The sequence below is a fragment of the Choristoneura fumiferana genome, chromosome 18 (assembly GCF_025370935.1).
Source record: "Choristoneura fumiferana chromosome 18, NRCan_CFum_1, whole genome shotgun sequence".
Lineage (NCBI taxonomy): Eukaryota > Metazoa > Arthropoda > Insecta > Lepidoptera > Tortricidae > Choristoneura > Choristoneura fumiferana.
Genome location: NC_133489.1, coordinates 8,837,904 through 8,859,220, shown reverse-complemented (window position 1 = coordinate 8,859,220; position 21,317 = coordinate 8,837,904). Strand labels below are relative to the sequence as shown.

Below are 21,317 nucleotides of genomic sequence, written 5' to 3'. Positions count from 1 at the left end.
CTTCCTTTTGAGTATTCCTTATTTTACAACGAATGAACTAACTTAAATAACGAAATCTAAAACGCGCTACTGAAGGAAAAAATCTGCAAACTTTCGTTCTCATCTTCTTGGGTGGAAAAAGATTCTTAGTCAAAATACCACGCACAGGACTTATCACGCTAACACGCGAGTAATATTTACCTAGACGTTTAGGCAACATTACAGTGGCCGTGCATGGTCACGAGTAGACTGAAGTGTGGGGTGTCAAGTCTGCCTAGCAGCGCGAGTCCTTCGAACTACCCGCACTTGATCACAAGCTAGACAGACTTGACACCCCACACTTCAGTCTACTCGTGACCACGGCCACTGTAATGTTGCCGAAACGTCGAGGTAAATATTACTCGTGTGTGTTAGCGTGATAAGTCCTGTGCGTGGTATTTTGACTGAGTGAAAATCACGAAAGTTTCAAGACATTATAAAAAGATTCATGTTATAAAACAAATAGTTCCGGGTTTAAACACTATACGTTTCAATCAATAAACACTTATCCCCTTAATCATCCGTATTAATAATGATTACACGTATCGTTTCACAATACTATGTTCATAATAAAGCAATTATTTTTCTAAAAAGCTTAACAGTAGCATTAAAATTCTTTAGTGAGGTCACGCATTGTTGTCTCGTAGGGATTACTAACATTGAAATTATAGGAAGAACCATCCGTAAACAAGCATTTGAAAAGTTCTGCGACCTCGATCAGTGTTCCGTTTTGAAGACTAGTCATGTCAGTAACGAGTATTACGTATTATAACATTTAGAATTGACGCCCATAACGATATAGGTGCGAAATGTCGAACGAGATAGGATCAGTTTCTTGCATGTTACGTTTTGACGTAATGGTAACAGGAATGATAAACAAAAAATTTAAAAATTAAGTTTTTAGAAATTTTGCGACAGCAACTTGAGGAGAATGAGTCTAAACAATGTTCAGAATATGCTAACGATCAACAGATAGGTGATAAATTTATGGTAACTGAGAAGAAAACACAAAGACCAACGTCTCGATAGGACTAGACAGTCTCCAAACATATGATATATGAAAAAAATGACGAACAAAATTTTTGAAGTGTGAAGTGGGATAGACAAATAATAAATGAAATTAGTTAACATACTGTTGTCCAAAATTGCGAGGTACAGTGGGGGTAGGAAAACCTTCGTCAGTTATTAAATTGATTCCTTTACAAAGTCATGGACTCTTAGTACGTTTTGAAACCAAAGTACTAAGACAAGTGCATATCAAATTATTTTTACTTGACATGATAACAAGGGTCAAAATAGTATACACCTCTAACATATATCTAGTTTCATATCAATACAAAACGTTTTAAATAAACAACTTCGTAAAAGTTTCAATCAAATAATATTCTATTTAATTGTCAGTGTTTGTCAGTGCCAAGGTGTAGTGCTAGGGTTGCTATGGTCACCTGATTATGTTTAGCAGGTTGACAGATTGACGCAGCATTGACGCAGTATGTCCTACTCAATCGGTAAAGCAGATAAGCGCTCACACTGAGCAAAGGAAAATAGATCTTAGGGTGACGAACCTTTTTTTTACTCCGACTGTACCTATAACAAACACCAAAAGGTGCTTTCAAACGCCGCGTATTTATAAGATTGATTGCGGTTATGGTAGTTCTTATATCGATTAGATGAAGCAGACAATATAGTTAATAAAAAGGTCAAGAAACATATTACAGCTGTCAAAATTTGTCAAGGTGCAGGGGTCTGGGCTAGGAAAACGTTCGGAGATATCGTCGGACATTGTCAGTGTTATGTGTTACTTTGATAGGGTGCTGGTACAAAAATAAGATCAAATGCTGGTATCTACTTCGAAAAACACGTGCGGCTGAGCTAATGTGATTAGTACTCCGTTAAAATCTGGCTAAAATGTTCTGGTAGTTTTAAAGATAAACTTTACATGATCAGATTACATTACACCTGAGGACTTTTTTTTATATTTGTATTAACATACTAGCTGTTTCTAGCTGTTGTTTTGGAGTACCAAAGTTTGCGGTATCCATTACAAACCAACGTACTCGTACTATCAAATATTGCGTCTTCATATCTATCTTTATGTATTCCTCTTTATATTGTTATAGTCAAGATTTAGATTTCTAGCTGGTATGATCACTAAGAAAGATTTCATTAACTAAATCACACTAACGATGGAGCTACTATCAACTTTATAAAAATCTGAAAGTCTCATGGCGGTAAACTATATCTTTATTAGGAACATATTTGTGGCAACTGAGGATTTTATCAGTATTAATTTAGCTAAAATGGCAACGATCTCATCTAGCCATCTACATAAATGATCCACATATTTTGTTTCAGATTAAGCTTTCTTTATTTTGAAGTGGAAGATACCTACTTGCCTCTGATTTTTCTAAGGTTACATAATATCAACTTGTAGATTGAACATTATGATGATTAAGCACTTATATTCCAGGACTTGAATATGAACTGGAACTGCTTTTATGAAAAAATCGTACTTTAATACATATTATGTGTTATCTCAAACAAATGACCACTGCATTTTAAAAAATTGCGGCATCTTATGTCATGATCTTAATATATGCAGTAAAATTACGTTGAAAAATCACTCAATCAACTCTCTGAGCTGTAGGTAATTGTAATGGTAATTGAATATTACATAATTTTACTGAAGTACACAATACAATTTAATTTCTATGTCACGAAAAGCGGTTTTTTTTCCTGATCACGAGATTCCCAAAAGGCTCGAAACGCTGAGATTTTAAAACCTAAGTATTAAAAGCAATGTAAACGGTTGAAATTGTTTCTTTCTAGCGTCGCTAAAATTTACAAAATACTGTATTTCGTGTGACTCAGGCGACAGGCTTTGGCCACTCAACGGTCTCGAGGACGGAGTGAAGGTCGAATTCCACTGGATCACAATAACGTTTCAGATATTTTTGAATGAGGAACTTTTTAATAAACAACGAGAGTGAACGGCGTTGTTTAAGTCAAATACCATATTGTTATTGAATGGGCATTAACTGGCCAAATTCAAATTTCAGTGGCACTGAAAAATCTTGTATGAAAATATGCATGTGATTGAAATATAAGAAGTGTTTGCCCAGGGATTCAGTAACCTCTGCCTACCCTATTGGGATATGGACGTGACTCTTTGCACTTAAAAGTTAAATGAGAATTCTGTGAACATCGAAGTGAGAACAGGTTCAACTACGCCTAGCCTCATGCGGGTGGGCGTAGCTCAACCAGTTTGCATGGTGAATTTATCTTTGCACTTGTGTGCGTGCCACTGTGTGTACACGGTGAGGCGTAGTATTGGGGGGCTTCATTTTGCTGATCACCGAAATATGCATCTCTACTTCTTATTTCATATAAACATAAGTTTTTAACTATCTGGTATGAGTGTGATCAAACGCATGACTATCTTTTATTTAATTCAACATCATCATCATCAGCCGGAAGACCTCGAATGCTGAACAAAGGGCCACAGAAACCCACAATGAAAGACAACTCGCCAGTTTCATCCACCGGTTGCCACAACTCTTTAATTTCATTAATTAAAAAATATAAAAAAAAGTCTTTTAAACTGGACCTGTGAGAATGCTCTTAGTTTATTTTGTGGGAATTTATGTGCTCTATTATTAGGTTGTTTCATTCGCCTGCGACGATATTTCTATTAATTTGACGGAGTAAACAAATAAAACGGACAAAATAGATATAATGAACGACATTTAAATTCGTTCTTTGGCAAAATAAAACTCGTAAATGGAAATACATTGTATAAATTACTCTAGATATTGCCATGGGAATCCGCGGTTTATGTGTTTTTGTAGACACCCTGCTGTTTCAAAGTATAAAAAGCACTTAAATAAAGAAAAAAAAATAGTTTACTGCTATGCACGTGTAGCAATAATGTTATAAGCGTTATGTATGTATCAAGAATGAAAAATGTTATTATACGTAACTTAGTGTATCTTAAATCATGTCTGAAAAATAATCATGTTTGATATCGGGATACCGGAGGCCAGATCCAGAGAAAAAAAATGCTATGTATACATGCATGAACGCCTATTTATCCACCTACTTTTATTCAACAACGGTGTCAATTGTTATGAGAAACGAACTAAGATAAAACATTCTTTTATGATGAGGTGAAAGGTAATCAAACATTGGCATAATCTCAGCAAACAATTCTTTGACCGAATTCCTAAATTTATGCGCCACTCATAAAGTTTATAAGTGATATAAAGTTAACAAATCCTCAATCCCCAGTTTTTGACGCGTGACGATATACTGAGCGGCATTTTTATACAGAAAAAATACTTAGCCTTATTTATTTGGAAGTAAAGGTAACAAGAACTTAAGGACTTTCTTTTTCTGATGATTCACTTTCTTAACATTGCCATAATTGAAGTCAATGTTATGGTTTCGTCCTCGGAATACTTATGTGTAGGTGGTTTTAAATAGGTACGGTGCCCGTATTTTAGTTTTATCCTTATTACAAAAGCTTCATGTGCATCAGTTTTGTCAAATTTCACACTCTCACATTTCAGCAAAAGTTGGTAAGCGTTAACCGCTACGTAGGAGGGATTTAGTTTTACATATTTCACATATTTTTTGATAAAACTATGTATGATTTAGGCATTTAACGAGCCCACGTAATAAAATTAGCTCTTTAGTCCATTGTTAGATACTGACAGAGGACTAACAGATATGTTCCAGTGACCAGGTGCCGTAACAACACTTTTCCGACCGGATTACCTAATTTTATTTTTTTCAAGACATCTGCAACTAACACTACTACTAGTATGTACTGGTAGTACTGGCTACTATTATGCAGAAACGGACCTCGGAGTGTTAGAAATATGTATTTGGTTCCTTGTAATACTAAATACAACGAACCAAATACACGTTTCTCACACCACGGGGTGCCTAACAAACATATAGTATTTAAGTCTAGAGACCATTGGATCCACACAAAGAGTGTTCTATCTACAACTTTACAGTAACTCCGCTCGATTCTAAGCCAAAATATAAAAAAATTCAGCGAGACAAATCTGAGTGTAATTATTTCACGGCAATCCCAGCATCTGGCGCAGGAAACTACCGTCACGCACTTCCGACGCTGCCAGCTTTAGCATATTGTTGAGCTAACTGACGAAGGCTTTGCTGTTTCAGTAGCATTTATAATTTAATTTAACTTTTCCGGGAGTATGTCAATATACATAATGTATACAAATAATCGACAAAATACATAATGCTTTTTTTGTATAATGTAATTTTCGGCGAAATTATAAACTGTGCGACTTTCTTTGATTGTATAATCTAGAGATTAATTTAGGTTATACTTAGGTTTGTTTTATAAAAAATCCCGTTAACTCGTCGATTTTTGAGAAAATTGTGTTATATCAAATTTACTATTGGTAAATACGGGACACAAGTAAAAACGCAGACGAGCTTATTGCGCACTGCCGTTTATTATCGATGCGTGCATGTGTGTGTCGCAGCACACAAACAAACCCAAATACGTGACATTCCCTCACCATAATTTACAAATTAATCTTAACACTAATAATACTTTTTGTAATTAACTCTTGGATATTACGACAGATGTATTTCCCGCCTTGACGTACAGACTCCGAGGCTGAGGCACTCCGGCCGTTCCGGCTGCGGCATCGGAAAATTGTGCATAGCGGTAGTTGGCTGGTTACTTGGAGACCATTATCTATTGGGTCTTGTGCCTTGCATCTTGGATCCTTCTCTCTTCCCCGGCGCTATTCCGCGTGTTACCATCAATTACGCCTATCCAAGACCCATTGCAGTTTCATTCTTTTGAAATATGGCCTTCTTTATCTATTATAAGTTTGTTTTTGTGTCTTTTCAATATCACTCCGCTTGTTTATCTTACAGATAAACCACTTTTCCTAATTGTTCCAAACATTGGTCCTTTGCTTCCATACAAACTTGTTTTTATTTAAATATTGTTTATAAAGTATTTTGATCACTTATCATAAACATGACCGGTCTTTTGCTCCGCCGTGGAAACGTATACTGTGAACACATGTTTCATTTAAAACGTCAAGATTTTGTCGCTAGGGCCGGGGGTGATTGTTGAGGTTTTGCCTGACAATAAATCTAGCCGCGATCTGAGTTGTCTTCGAACAATAAATAAGCAGTATTAAAAAAACTGTATGGACTGGAATTTCGATAATGAAACAATTACTTGTATTTATCTTAAGTCATCAGGTCCACGTCCTTGCATTATATGCACATGATTTCTTAAATTAGGATGTAACGTAACCTTGCTGGTACGTTACACCCGGATGTAAACTGGTGATTCATGTGCGATATGCCTTATTCAGTCTATACAAAAGTTTGCAGTATTGCTTGAGTTTTGTTCATGATGGCCATTAATCGCTAACATTATGCTTTAATTAAAATCGAGACATTAACTCGCTCATTTATAAATAACGCACTAGTCGTTATAAAATAGTTCCTATTGTAACATGTAGCCATATTGTGTGCGCGTCTAATTACTAAGTACGATTTATAATGGGAAGAAATCCAAATGAATGTCTGAACAATTCCGTTTACCGCAATTGCCGGGGCGAGATCAGGAGACGGTCTATGCTTGTACATATTGACATTTACCTATTTGTTCTTCCGATTATAGTCAACAACGGTAACAAATTGTTATGAGCGAACTAAGATTTCAGTTTTCGGCTATACCTAAAGTACGCGTGGCATAATTCCGCAGTTTTTGACGAAGTTCCAATGACGCACCATATGTTATTAAAATAAACATCCCAATTTCAAATTTACAGCTTGATAACCTGCACTATAAATAACCCATATTAGGGCTCTATTTACTTTGCGATATAAGTGGGAAAACACGAACTTTCGAAAGTCTTCTGAGCACTTTCTTCATGCAAATTGAAGTCAAATTTTTCGTGATCGGAAGTAATTGTGTATGTGGTTTAAAGTAAGCAGGTAATAACCCCGTATACACATTTTATCCTTACACCCCTCATGTGCATAGTTTTGGGAACCGTATGGCTCTAGAAGTCAGCATAGAGTCAGCGTTAACCGCACTTAGAAATTTTATTACATATTTTATTTTGAAAAAAAATGATTATAGCATTGGATAGCCCATTTGCTAAATTCTCTTCCGCCGCGGTTTACCCAAACATTGACTACAGACTGTTTATGACCAGTGCGTAACACAATGGCAGATTACTAAAATATTTGTATTCAAACCTACTAACCAAATATTCTCTCAGTGGCTTTTTTTGGACCGGATAGTATTTTTTATTTGCATTGACTAAATGACGCTAAGGCCAATGAACCTCCAACCCTCAACCCCACTTGGTACAAAATGCAAGCCTGAGACAGACGACGCAAACCGTCTATACCATTTTAGCATTAACTCAAAGTTGCTAACAAATCTGACAACTCTGAATTTTGCAAAAAAGCATCCGTTATTTGTTCCGATATATTTATATATTTTTTAGCTAACTTATACAACTGAAAATTAAGTGAAACTCCTTGGACATGAAATTACGGTAATAATTAACGGACAAGAATGTATATAGAAGTAGGGTTTCCGTTTATACCCTTTGGGTACGGAACCCCTGTAAAACGGCGACACAAGTACAAACGGGACGATGCGATATATGTATCACTTTTTTTTTTTATAAATGGTGCAAGTGTGTTTCCATGGACATGAGGAACAAATAAAATACGAGTACACACTATTAGGTTTACGACCATTATTCATTTGAAATTTATGTTATACAATTACTTTTCTTAATAACCATTTATAAGGCGATGATTTATTATAGCATACTGTACACAGCATAAAAGCAGCTATCGAATTCATACTGACAAATAATATTTTTAAAGCTAGTCGTATTTCAATAATTAGAAGGAAATTGTGACGTATATGAAAGCAATAAGGTTTCATTAACTCATATACAATATAAAAATATCGTTAGATCAGTAATCTACGCTTATTAAGGGTTAATTTGCAATTTAACTTAAAAGAAAAAAATAGTACCTAAAAGTAACCTAAGTACGAGTAAGTTAGTAGGCAGTAAAATTAATAAAACTAGCTGCACTCGAACTTAGATTTATCTCAACAGTTTTTGTTTTAAACTACAGAAATCGGTACGGTCCATACATTTACAATAGATACCTGTCATTAAGATTAAATTAATTATAGTTAAGTTATAAAGTTTTGGAATATTGTGGTAGGTATAAGGTCGCGCGGGAACTATGGCCCAAGCCCTCATACTAATCATTCTGAAAGGACGCCTCTATAAATCGTACACTGTAAAAACATAATAATAATGATAAATTTATTTATTCTTCCACCACAAAAGTAGACAACAGTAAATGAAATTAAAAGTACCTACATGTTTTCTTATATACTATACTATGTGTGGCGGAGACTGGTGCCCGAACTAGGAGGTACCAGTCACCAGGTCTCCAACCCTCAGGTACTGAATCAACGTTATTAACATGCAATTAAATTTTGATTCAAACAGTGAAAATTTGATAGAAGAAAGAAAGTGTTTGATACAGAAGAAATAATATACATTGCATTCTAAATAAGCGCGAGCGCTTTTTAGTGTGTGTGTGTGTGTGTGTGTGTGTGTGTGTGTGTGTGTGTGTGTGTGTGTGTGTCTGTGTGTGAGAGTGTTGCGTGCGTGTGTGTGTGTGTTTATGTGTGTGTGTGTGTGTGTGTGTGTGTGTGTGTGTGTGTGTGTGTGTTATGTGTGTGTGCGTGTGTTTCATGATTATTTTATTGTATTTATTGCATTTGTATTGTTTTGTATAGTTCGTTCGGTAGAAAAAAATCCTAACGTCATCTCTAAAAACAAAATAAACCCTTAATATGGCGTAAATATTGGCGGCAGGTCATGACTTTTTGAATGATAAGAAAGCTAGATATTTTCCATCACGTAGGTACATACGATACATTTTTAAAATATGTATTAATTTGTTTTAGTAATACAAAGAAAGTTCCTAAAACGCGCGAGTGCTGTAGTTTTGAGCCGCCACGTTTCCCTCCTATACCCCTCCCCCCTTTCTCCCATATCCACATTTCTTAGCGCTAGAAGCTCGGTGCTCTATTAATCCGAGCTTCTGTTCAATTCACAGATTTTTCAACATTTGAATTCGCTCCATCGATTCTATCGATGATTCCTGCAATTTCGAGGTTAAAAAAGACACTATCAGTTAACCGTTGTTCGGTAACTTCAGTATCCGGTACTTTTCAACATTGATAACTAGTAAGTTATGATGACAAAATATTTTTATATCAACTACCGATAAATAAAAAAACTAGATATTTTTCTTCTAACTATCTTCAAACCGAATATAATAAAAAATATCAAGTAATGTTTCGAATGTAATGAAACCCATGATTTTAATTTTCTGATTTACGTGCGTCAGCGCTTAATACCTTTATGAAGCATTTCAATGCAATCATTTAAGGTTTTATTACTCTTTACCGATATTTCGTCGTTATACTGTTCATCGAAACCTTCTGAGTCATTTTACGACGATTCAACCGTAAATGTATTTAGGCGTGAATACTAATATTTTTCTTAAATTTTTTAGTGGAAAAGGTGGGCGTCTTTATATGGAAATAAAAATAAGCAATAATATTGTGACTACGGCAAGGCAAGACTCCTAAATTTTGAAGTGTTTCTGTAAGAGGCAGTCCTTGTGAAGGTTTCGGCGTTGCACGACATTCTTTTGTTCAGACAATTGTTTGTTCATTATGACATTGCTGTTTTACTTCTGAGCCATATGGCCTCGCTAACCCTTAGGGAAATGGAGATTAAATATTTTTATAAAGTACCACTTACTCTGCGGGTGGCGGTAAACTAATGTCTAATATAGGTTTATTTTTCATGTCAATGCCGAGATAAGATGAACTAAAATGTTTTATCTTGTAGTTCCTAGTGTCAAATATCCTATATGACAACTAGTAATCTAGTAATCCACTTCTATCTTTTTCTAAAAAAAAATGTTACACTTCGGATACGACACGGTATCCGCTAGACGTGACGATAACGTATTCAATGTTGACGAATAGTACAAGTGATCGGACAGAATACGCGCGGGTGCTCCCAGAGATAAATATTTACATACTTATTGTTAGGTGTTTGATCCCACTTACATATTTTTGTTTAGTATAGTTGTTCAAAACCTTTGGGTTCAATAATGATGGGAAACATAATGATTCCATTTATTTATCTAATTGAGAAGCAAAACGCTATTGCCAGGAGACTATGATATCATTAATGATCCTCTCACAGTCCCTATACTCAACTTTCTTAGTTGAACCAAATTAATTTATTACATTAAACAGCTATAGAATAAATTACTTTCCTCAAAGTGACGCATTTCTGGATGTTTGAAGGGATTTTTTAGAAACTCATCTGTTCTTGCGCAATCTATAGAATATAAATTGGAAAAAAAACAAAGTAATCAGCCAGTTCAACGAAAACAACATTATGTAAGTTAGTAGGTAACTTTCTTCCATTGGTCTCATGAGAATGGAAAGCCCGTCATTTGATTGAAGTCTAACCGTGGAAATCTTAGGCAGGTGTCAGACAATTGACATAAGTACATAATTCTGAAGTAAAAAAACAAACGCAACAAGCGCAAAACGCAAAATTTACATAGTCAAGACCCAAAAAACACCAAAGAAAAATGCTTAGTAAGAAAGCCGGTCAAGTGCGAGTCGGACTCGCACTCCGACGATGTCGTAAAAATGTGTAGGAATCTATGAAAATCCAGAGAGAGAGAATCTTATTAACTCTAACGCCTGTACACATTAAACAGGGTGTTTGCCAGATGGATGGACATACGTATATAGGGAATAGATGGGGACTTATAAAACGCTGTCAAGCATAAAAAAAATAACTTGGGCCCAAATATTTTTTTAAAGAATGGTTTGTTTTTGTTTTTCAAATACTCCGTTTTCATGATTTAAAATCTTTCTCGTGCTTTATTTAAATTCGTATTTAAAATCTAATGCTCGACCACGTTGCATATGGCCCCATCTTCCCCTATATGCGTATGTCCATCCATCTGCCAAACACCCCTGTATATAAGATTTTCAGACTTTTTTTTTGATTCGACAATTTTGATTACCCAGCAATTTGTATGGAAACATCTTCTTTAATGACTAACTATATCTTCTATATCTTTACACCTTTGGCCTCATCTGCATTTAACATCAGGTGAGATAGGGGTCAATCACGGTCAATTTTATGTAAAAAAAAAAAGTTTACTCAGAAGTTTGAATTTTTTACAGCTTCAAGGTATTCTTACTTGATTATTTAATATTAATTTCAGTCAAAAAGGGGTTTTGATAGACGAACAGATGTGATCCTATAAAGATTCCATTTTTTTTCTTAACGGGATCTCATACATTAAAATATGGTGTTCACTATATTTTTAACAACTTCGATTGGTTCTAGTTTTTCTTATTTTGTGGCGAAGACATATTTAATACAAAAATATAAACTAATTACAAATATGCATTAAGAGCTACTTGCGGCAAAGGTTTAAGGTTTTAATTTCTATACATTTTGACACTACTATGCCTGCATTAACAGTGAACTCGAAATTTATATATACAAAATAATAATATATTATACAAAATAAACTCTAGACCGCTCAAGCTGCCCTAAAAAAACCTCTATACCTACACACCTGCTACATCTACATCTACTCGTATCTACATCTGCTTGGGATTAAACTATTCTACATTAACATATATATATTTTTCTATCAGTATACGAGTAAAATCCCAGTGTTTTCTGTTAACACATTTTATATCTGACATATCAAATCATCTACGTACACCTTCCATTACGTTATCAAGAGAATTAAACACCACACTGGCGTCAAGAAGCTGAACAATTAAGATTATCTGATCATACCTGATCACCCGTTAATACACTGCGTTTATATTTAAACAAGTTATATAAAAATCTTAACGTTAAACTGATAAGAGTTTAAAACAAGAGCAAAAATTACGCGGCAGTCACGGAGGTTATCTCAATATAAAACTCTTAACTTGATAAGAGTACGGCTACTATTAAAGAATAAAAATACTTATTTTTGTTGTTTTCCAATTCTGGTAGATGTTATTAAAATCGTTGTGATGGATCACTTCATTGTAAAAATGGAATTTAAAAAAACATGAATTTAGTATGTATGTCCTTAGCGTTTATAAAGTCCAAAGAGTTGGCTGAATGACAAAACATCACTTCAAATTATTTGAGCTCTAGTTTTACTCTGATTAAATGAAGCAATGCCGTGGTAAGATAAATAAATAAATACGTATCATGGGACACTTGACTCAAATTGACCTAGTCCCAAACTAAGCAAAGCTTGTTACATATGGATAATAGGCAACGGATAAACATACTTATATAGATAAATACATATTAAACATCCAAGATCCGAGAACAAACATTCGTATTATTCATACAAATATCTACCCCGGCCGGGAATCGAACCCGGGACCTCAAGCTTCGTAGTCAGGTTCTCTAACCACTTGGCCATCCGGTCGTCTCAAAAATAATGAAAAAATAGAGTTCGCCCAGCAGTGGATGTTTAGAATGATAGACAAAATTATCAATTTCTACAGGTAGCTCTTGGTCGTATTTCATTCATCAGTATAATAAATGGTTCCATTTTTTTTTTTTGTTGAAATTTAATGTTGAAGGAAGGGCCTTTTAGACTCCACGTATTGACTTTTCGAGTGAAGGAAACCTGACGTCAAAATATGTCAGTTCTTGAATGACTATACCAACTGAGACTTTGAACTTTAACACGGATTTAGTTGTCAGGCTTAAAATTCCCGGAGTTATAGTAACAAAGTAACATTCATATTGGCTGATTCATTCCAGTTCTGACGTTGGGAGAAACGATAAGAAGAGGTAAAAACAACATAATATAAATTATCATCCACATAATGCTTCTCGGTAGTCGGGTAATAAGACTATTTTGCCATACTTAATGTCAAATTTAAACCAGTTCGAAACTATCCTTTCGTGAGTAGATAAATCGCGTTTCGTCTCGAAAATAACACTGTATTCTTTACTGACATATAGATAGGTGCTCTGGTAAAAACAAAGTATGATCTTCAAAGTAAAGCACGATTGGCCCACGTAACGCCGGAGGCAAAGATGTCTTCACTAGACCGCACATTTCCGCTGGAGCCTCCATTTTTATCTTCCGGTCCTACTCACAATTTTATTTCCTGATGGAATTGATCCTTATCCCGCATTTGCCACTGCGCGTTGAATGTTAAATGTTAGGATAGAGAGCTAGCACGTGAGCTTTATCACCAAAATAATGCTCTTTAGGATTCATAAGCAAAAATAACAAATTTTTCATCGTAACTGGCGTGAAATTTAGTTAAAATAAAATAATAATAATAATGGATCATTAGACAGAGAGAGTAAGACAGCCGGTAAAATTACTGGCACTTGAGGTATCCCATCTTAGGCCTCTAGGTTGACAACGCATCTGCAATCCCCCTGGTGTTGCTGGTGTCAGGAGACCCACTTGCTCGTTTGCCATCCAGTCGAATAAAAAAAAACATTGTCGTATAATACCTAGTAGTTAGTCGAGGTGAGCCCGCCATGTTTCGAATCATTCTGTGTTGCTTTTTCAAGGCATTTTCCTACGTGCTGTACGTGAGCGTCTATTTAATCTTCTAACCTACTCAGATGAGTATTTGTGTTTTTTTTTCTTAACTGTGACTGTCTTATTGACGGGGAAAACTTAGAAACAAAACGCTAATTGAATGATACACGCAAAATATTTTTGTTTCCTATTGCAGATAATTTTTTGCTATTGAGATAACGGATCTTACTTTTTAGCCGATTGCCGAAAGGAGGGTTATGTTTTTCAAGCGTATGTAATGTATTTATGTATGTAGGTAAATATGTCAATTTCTTTGGTCCTCGCTGGAGCTTAAACGGCTGGAACGATTTTAATATATGAGGTATCATTAGATTCGTTAACTGTCGGAGTGCATAGGCTATATAATATGGCGTCTGCGAAAAAAACGACGGAGGAATGAAAAAAAATGTTTTGTATTGTAAAATATGGGTATTAAATGAAAGCTAATACAAAACCCATTCTAAATACATATAATATGGGTTATAATACTTTTAATATAGGAACCATTTTCACAGAAATATCAACAAAGTATAAAATAAAACATTAAATTTAAAAAATCAAAATACCCTTGCCTTAAAAACTAAAAGGAAAAAAAGGAAATTAATCTAAAGGTCTAGAACTCTGTCAAGTATTTATCTAATTTAAAGTTCAACAGTCGAGACCCATTACGAACAGTTTTTGAGCTGGTCACGATTTCAATGGGTCCCGACTGTTGAACTTTAAATTAGCTACTTAACAGAGTTTTAGACCACTAGATTTATTTTCTTCCTGTTAGTTTTTAAGGCAGTCGAGTTTTTAGTAAGAATAAGAATGTTTATTTACTTTAATGAAATTTTAACACTTAAAGTTTCACGTGAAATCACTTTTAGCTAATATAAAGCAGACGAACTAGTTATCTTACTCGTATAAACCAACACAAGATAATAACTTAATTATGTTAATAGTCCCGCTACCGTCACCGGCGCCATGGTAGTCACAATTTCTGCGCCATTTTACGGAAACAATAATACAAATTCAACTAAATTACGATGACAAATGAACAGAAACAATGTATTCCATGAATACAAGTAAATATTATCAAATTTCGACCGCAGACGTAAACACATTTGATCTGAATTAATAAAATATCTCGAATAATAAAGCCGTTATGGGGTGTTGGCAAGAATTTGTGACCAGTAATGTATGCGATAGAATTTTGATGACGTCCAATATTTGTTCAAAACAGTTTTATATTTAGATTCATGAATGATGCTGATGTCTCAATGGAACCATGTGACGTTAAATTAAGCTTTTATTCCTGAAAATGAAATATCATCTAATTTCTTGATTGATAAAGGCCATACGGTAAGGTTTCCTCACGATATTTTTCTTCACCTTAAGCAGAAATATGGAAAGTTTTGAATGCAGCAGAGTTAAGACACCGCGTAATATAGTAGGCGGACACGTGTTTAAGTTGAAGCTACTAGTCTTGAAATGTGGTTATTTTTAGAAATAAACAAAAGTTTTGATTGGTAAAATAACTTTAATCTTATTATTTGAATAAGGTATTAAAAATTATAATTACTATTATTATTTTGACGATCGGATGGTCCAGTGGTTAGAGAACCTGACTACGAAGCTTGAGGTCCCGGGTTCGATCCCCGGCCGGGGCAGATATTTGTATGAATAATACGAATGTTTATTCTTGGGTCTTGGATGTTTATTTATCTGTGTATTTTTATCGGTTGTCTCGTAGGTATCTATACATAGTATACACGTTTTGCTTAGTTTGGGACTAGAGCAATTGGTGTCTAGACAAGTGTCCCATGATATTTATTATTATTATTTATTTTTTTATTTATTAATGCAAATATGAGTATGTTTGTTAAGCTTTAACGATAGTTGTATCCCCAAAATTGTTTATTTTCCGTTGTTTTGCGAACAACGCATTCTTCAGAGATTGAACTCCTACAGCTAGTAATAAATAAATTAAGAAACAATCTGAAGTTTTTTTTATGAAAGTTTGTTTGTTTGTTTATACTCTTTATTATACAAAAAGAAAAAAGAAAAAGGTTACATAAATAAAATAATAAGTCTCGAGAACCATTTTTTTTAACGGGTTATGCATATTTTAATTGTATTTTACGTGATTTTGCATCGTTAGTAAACATTTTTTAAACTCTAATATTCATAAATGTCCAGTTATTCAGTAAAAATCTTAATAAACTTCTTTTAAAAAGTCGCACATTTTTGCTTATGCTATCACTTAAAATTAGGTAGGTAGGTGCACAAAAGAAGGTTTTTAAATCAATCTTAAATTTATACCATACAATTTAAAAGCAATCACTTAAATTTATCTAGGGCAGTAAACACAAGCTTCATGACAAAAATGAAAGTATGTTCTTAGTTGAATGATGCCCCAGTCTAATGTTCAGTGTTTCCTTATCAATCGACATTAATATTTTCGCTCCAAAAGAAAGTGTGAGTAAGTGTCGTGCTTCGTCACGCTTTTAAAACTTACTAAAACATGTTTATGTTGTAAAATCCTGTCATTTGTGTGTATATGGATACACTCACTTTATGCTAAACACTCATTTGTCAAATAATCTTTACAAGGTCGCGAATAAAGGAATGCAGTGAGAGTAGTTTTAATAAACCTAACATTTTCTGTTTGGTTTTAGGAGCACTGATAAACAATACTCACCTTGGTGTAAATTTGGCTATGGAATCTAAGACGTAAATTATTTGTAGCTAAAAATAACTTAGTTTCCTTGGTTTCAGGCACACCCCACCACAAGTTCTTTGGAACATCATTTCGTAAAGACGAATATTTTTGATGCGTTATTTTTTCAGGCCTATGCGCGGCATTGAGACACATATCGGCTAGATATGATGTTATTATACATTAAAGATATAATCTAATAAAAAGTACATGAATTCATAATTGCATCACTGACATATTTGAAAACATCAAAGAATGTCCACACAATTACTTAATGTTTTATTAGTGCAACTCTATTTTTCGTTAACTGTTCTTTATGTGCTATATAATTACACAATTTAACCAGTAAGTTATGTGGTTAATTTTAATGTCCTTAATAAAATAAATACAACAATAAATGAGACATTTTTAGTGTTATTGCGTTCAGTCTACCAGATAAGGTAGCGTCACACGACACCTGGACACGTCAACTCCAAAATTCACTCCAGTCAAAGGTGAATTACGTAATTGCAGCCCTTCCCACCTTAATGATTCGTAAAATGGCCGATATCCAAGACCCAATTGAAAAACCTCGAACAATACCGCTATTAACATGATTCGCGCTCACCTGCGATTTATTAGAAAATTTCTTTTATTACCATTTCAGAAGTTAATTTTTGTATGACACGGATACCTACCCTCAATAAACTGACTCGGACCAACAATGCTATGCAGAGATGATAAAAATATGTGGAGTGGGTGTATGTGTGTGTAAACGCACGCGTGACGCACACGCCGTATGCGCTTGTGTTTGTGTTTCTGCAGAAGAGATGAGTTGATGTTGCAAATGTATAAAAAGCGAAGCGTCGATTTCGAAATCAACACAACGATTTGAAATTCTCTAAGGAGTGTACACACGGAGGAGCGGGCTGTGATTATATTTCCGCATCGTAAACACTAGTACGGCTACAGTGAATAAGTGATCTTTGAAAGAACTGTAACGTGACGTGATTTTTTTTTTAACTTAAAATTCCAAGTGACGCAAGGATGCTCCATTTATTGGTAAGTTAGAGTAATTGACTTATTTTAAATAAACTTACTCTAGTAAATTATCGTTTTATACAAATAATTTTTATAATAAAAATCTTGAACTAACTTTTAAAAATCACAATTATTTTTTATTTGGCTTTAACTTTAAACTTTCAGATAATATTTGTAAATTAGCCATTAGTAAAATTATTTTTACGGAAGTAGTTTGTTGTTGCATTTTTCTATAATTTATTTTAATTTCACAGTTTGTGGTTGGAATCTGCGCAGTCGCAACTGTGGGTTCACCTGTAAGCAGCGGCAGATGGAATCCCGAAAAATACGGCGGAACTGGCAGGTAAATGTCAGCAGTCTTGAATATTCATTTGGCATTTTAAGAAGTAGGTTAGACGACAAATATGCTGCTTATGTCTCTACTGGCATTTAATTACTTACTTATTTGGTAGATACTACTACAGTGATCATCAATAAAAACACTATAAATGAGCATAGGGGGTAAAAAAAATTTGGATTCTAAAAATAATAAAATTAATGATATGATTAAAAAATATTTTTTTCAAAATTGATTTTGATTTGATGGAAAGAAAATAAACAGAATTAAGTGTAGATAATATTTTAATACAACTTGACCAGTCTAACACTGAAGATAACAAGCAGTAGCAATACGTATTGACTACAAAAAGCTTGATATATATTTTTTTTTAATAATACGAACCACATCACCCTTTTGCCATTTAAATTACACTGATAGTGATTAAAATGTCGAAAACCCCTATAAAAATCACACATAACGATATTACTGGTAGTGGGGCTTTGTGTAAGTCCACCTGCATCAATGTCGTGAAGTTGCTGCATGACCACAGAATTGAGCACTGCTATGTTGGCTGCTATATTTGAGCTTAGAGAATAAAAAACCCGGTAAAACTTACCGCTTACAACACGCGTTCTATCTTAGCCCTCTTGCATCTTCACTTACACTTTACTTAGCACTTGCATCCTCTGGTGCGAGTCTCCATGGATGGTAGTTACTTACCATCAGGTCACCCACTTCTTCGTTATCTACTCCATGTCACAATTTTTTTTATTGTTACAGATACGATCGGCCTAGGAACGAAGGCAAATACATCCACATACCCAATCCCTACATACACATCGACAACCCCTACGACGGTGGCTACGGGCCATACTCGCACCAATACGAACCATATGAAGGTGCAGAATCGGTAGACCAATATAAACTGGTGCTGCAACCTGGTGATGACAACCCTTACTACAAGGACGGATACTATAAGAACAACGGCATCAAAATCATAAGCCAGCAGCATAATTATGAAGAAGATAAATACGACTTCGAGTAAGTACCTTTAATCATTTATAATGTTACTCGCAACATTGTATGCAAAATTACATTTTCTTGGGATAAAAAGTAGACTTTGTTAGTTTTTTATTCGTAAAATATCTGTGCAAAATAATTAGTTAAGTCTATCCAGAGTTACCCCTATATAGAAACAGACTCACAAAGTGTACGTCTTTTTAATATTATTACAAATTATAAAATATCAGAAAAATACAAAAAGCCTTTATTGATATGATTTAATTTCTGATATACTTATATATATAACTAAAAGTGTCAGACCCCAACTAAGTAATATAATATTAAGATTGAATATAAAAATGATCGCTTAATTTAAATAAATGTTCACGATAAAAGTCAAAAGTTAGAAGAAAGAACAATTGGATGTCAAAGACAAAAAACTAAAAAACCGGGTTCACTCGAAATCAGTGATTTCTAATTTTATTGTTAAATTGGGCGGGTGACAAGTGAGATTTATTCCGTCACGACTGAACTTGGCCTTACTCGCTGAATGTCAGTCTTATCATTGTCATTTGCATAGAAAAATAGCTCGGTGATTTATTATAACCAAATAAAGTAAATTAATTATTAAGCTTTACAAAATTAGGCTCTTTGAATACTAATTAATTACTTCGCTAGACACGAATGATAGATTACATGCTTCAATTTAAAAGGCTGATTAAGTTTTCATTGCGGAAACAAACTTTCGTACACAAGTTATCTTGACCTTTGAGATTTTAATGATTAACAAGAATCCAAATGCAAATACGGGTCAATTTTTAAATTCAGCCATGGCCGGATATTCAAAATAAGCCACCAGACCATTGTTAAATTGTGCAACAAGATGTTTATGAAGATAAAACAGCTAGGACCATGGTCAAAGTTAAAATCTAGCTATAAATACCATTAGATAAGATAAGATAAGATATCATTTATTGCCACAACACATAGTAGGTACAACGAAGACTTATGGATGTACTCAGCGTATGCTTTGAGTTAGGGTTCCATAGGCTGCCCTGACTGGCACAGCGCTGATTTTCAGTACACCCCTTTAATACAACCCCGTTGTCAATCGATGGGTGCTAATGTCAAAAGCATAAATAAAAAATTATGATGTGTTGGACGCGCAGTCACAACACGGGACCATCGAGCCACACCCAATCGCTATCGGTCAAATCACGCAAATTAACACGTAAATTAGCAGCGAGAAATTTACATTATTGTGCATATTATGCACGTGTGATGAAGGTGAAGACGGTATTAAACATTGTTAATTTAACTCAAAGATTGGCAGAGACGCACAAGGATTAATGACGTAAAAAATATTAAAATGACTTAATGTAAATTTATTTCAAAAGTGTCAGTAAATCCAACAAGTGTAGCTTAATAACACCCTTGGGTACAATTTACAGTGATGCCAGTGATTCATAACTTCCGAGAGTAATTTGAACGTATTTAAAATATTTGTGTTTAATGTTAACCTTTCTTGTCTGCAGTTTCGAGACGGAAAACAAAATTCGCGCTGAAGAAAAAGCCGTGTTGAAGAATCCTAACATGATTGATGAAGGTATCGCCTCGGAAGGATTCTACGAGTACATCGGACCCGACGGTTTCATGTACAGGGTTGACTATACCGCTGACGACAAAGGTTTCAGGCCAAAACTTAAGCGATTAGAAACCCCCTATTCCGGCAAATGGGTGCGAGAAAAAATCAATTAGATAAATAAATTAATCACACACCAAAAACCAAACTAACAAATCACTCATAATAAATCAGTATTTTTAAATAAGTAGGCAACAGTTTTTTCTCAGTGTAGTGCACGCCTGCAATTTATTTAACTATCTGCCTTTTCATACGGGTCACGATCTGTTTCATGGACTTGACATTTATATTTGGTTTTGCCCAAGACTGTTTCTTTTGATATCCACCGCAGCGTTTGAACACTAAGGTATAAATGAAGTTCTTTCGAACTGAGTTAGTAGGTACTTACACAATTTTCTTTAAAGTACAAAAGCTCTTGTAGTTCACCATTTCCTTGTATCTACTTAGGCTATTTTATTTATATTTAGATTAGACGTCTAGAATGTTGTAAATGTGATAATAAATTATAATTTTATAAATATTTGGTTTTATTAGCAATGATCTTTATGACGAGGACGATGTGAGATTATAAGGAACATTTGTGTATATTTTTGTGAAGAATACTTTGATCCGCATACCTGAGCTAAAGTTATGATCACAACGCATCTTCAAAGAGTACCTTGAGACGAGATAAAGGATACAAGAGGTTACGAAGTGCTTCTTTACAATAGCTTTCAATTTTATGTTCTAGACTTTGAAGTCAGGTAGTACACAAAATGTGATAAGACTCAAAGTTGGGATCACTTGAAACAAGTGGCCAGCAATCGAATTTCTGATAGAATTTTAATTTGGATATCGTTCTCATTCGGAGTAAATTTTTTAATAGTGATAGTTATTTATTA

At 34.4% G+C, this 21,317-nt stretch overlaps 1 protein-coding gene across 1 annotated transcript; it reads left to right on the top strand.

The window, feature by feature from the left end:
- The first annotated feature begins 17,302 nt into the window (after nucleotides 1–17,302).
- Nucleotides 17,303–20,954, top strand: LOC141437822 (uncharacterized). Its single transcript, XM_074101347.1, has 4 exons — nucleotides 17,303–17,494; nucleotides 17,728–17,816; nucleotides 18,573–18,833; nucleotides 20,330–20,954. The coding sequence occupies exons 1-4, from the start codon at nucleotides 17,480–17,482 to the stop codon at nucleotides 20,550–20,552; spliced, it is 588 nt and encodes a 195-aa protein (XP_073957448.1). The 5' UTR covers nucleotides 17,303–17,479; the 3' UTR covers nucleotides 20,553–20,954.
- The last annotated feature ends 363 nt before the right edge of the window (nucleotides 20,955–21,317 follow it).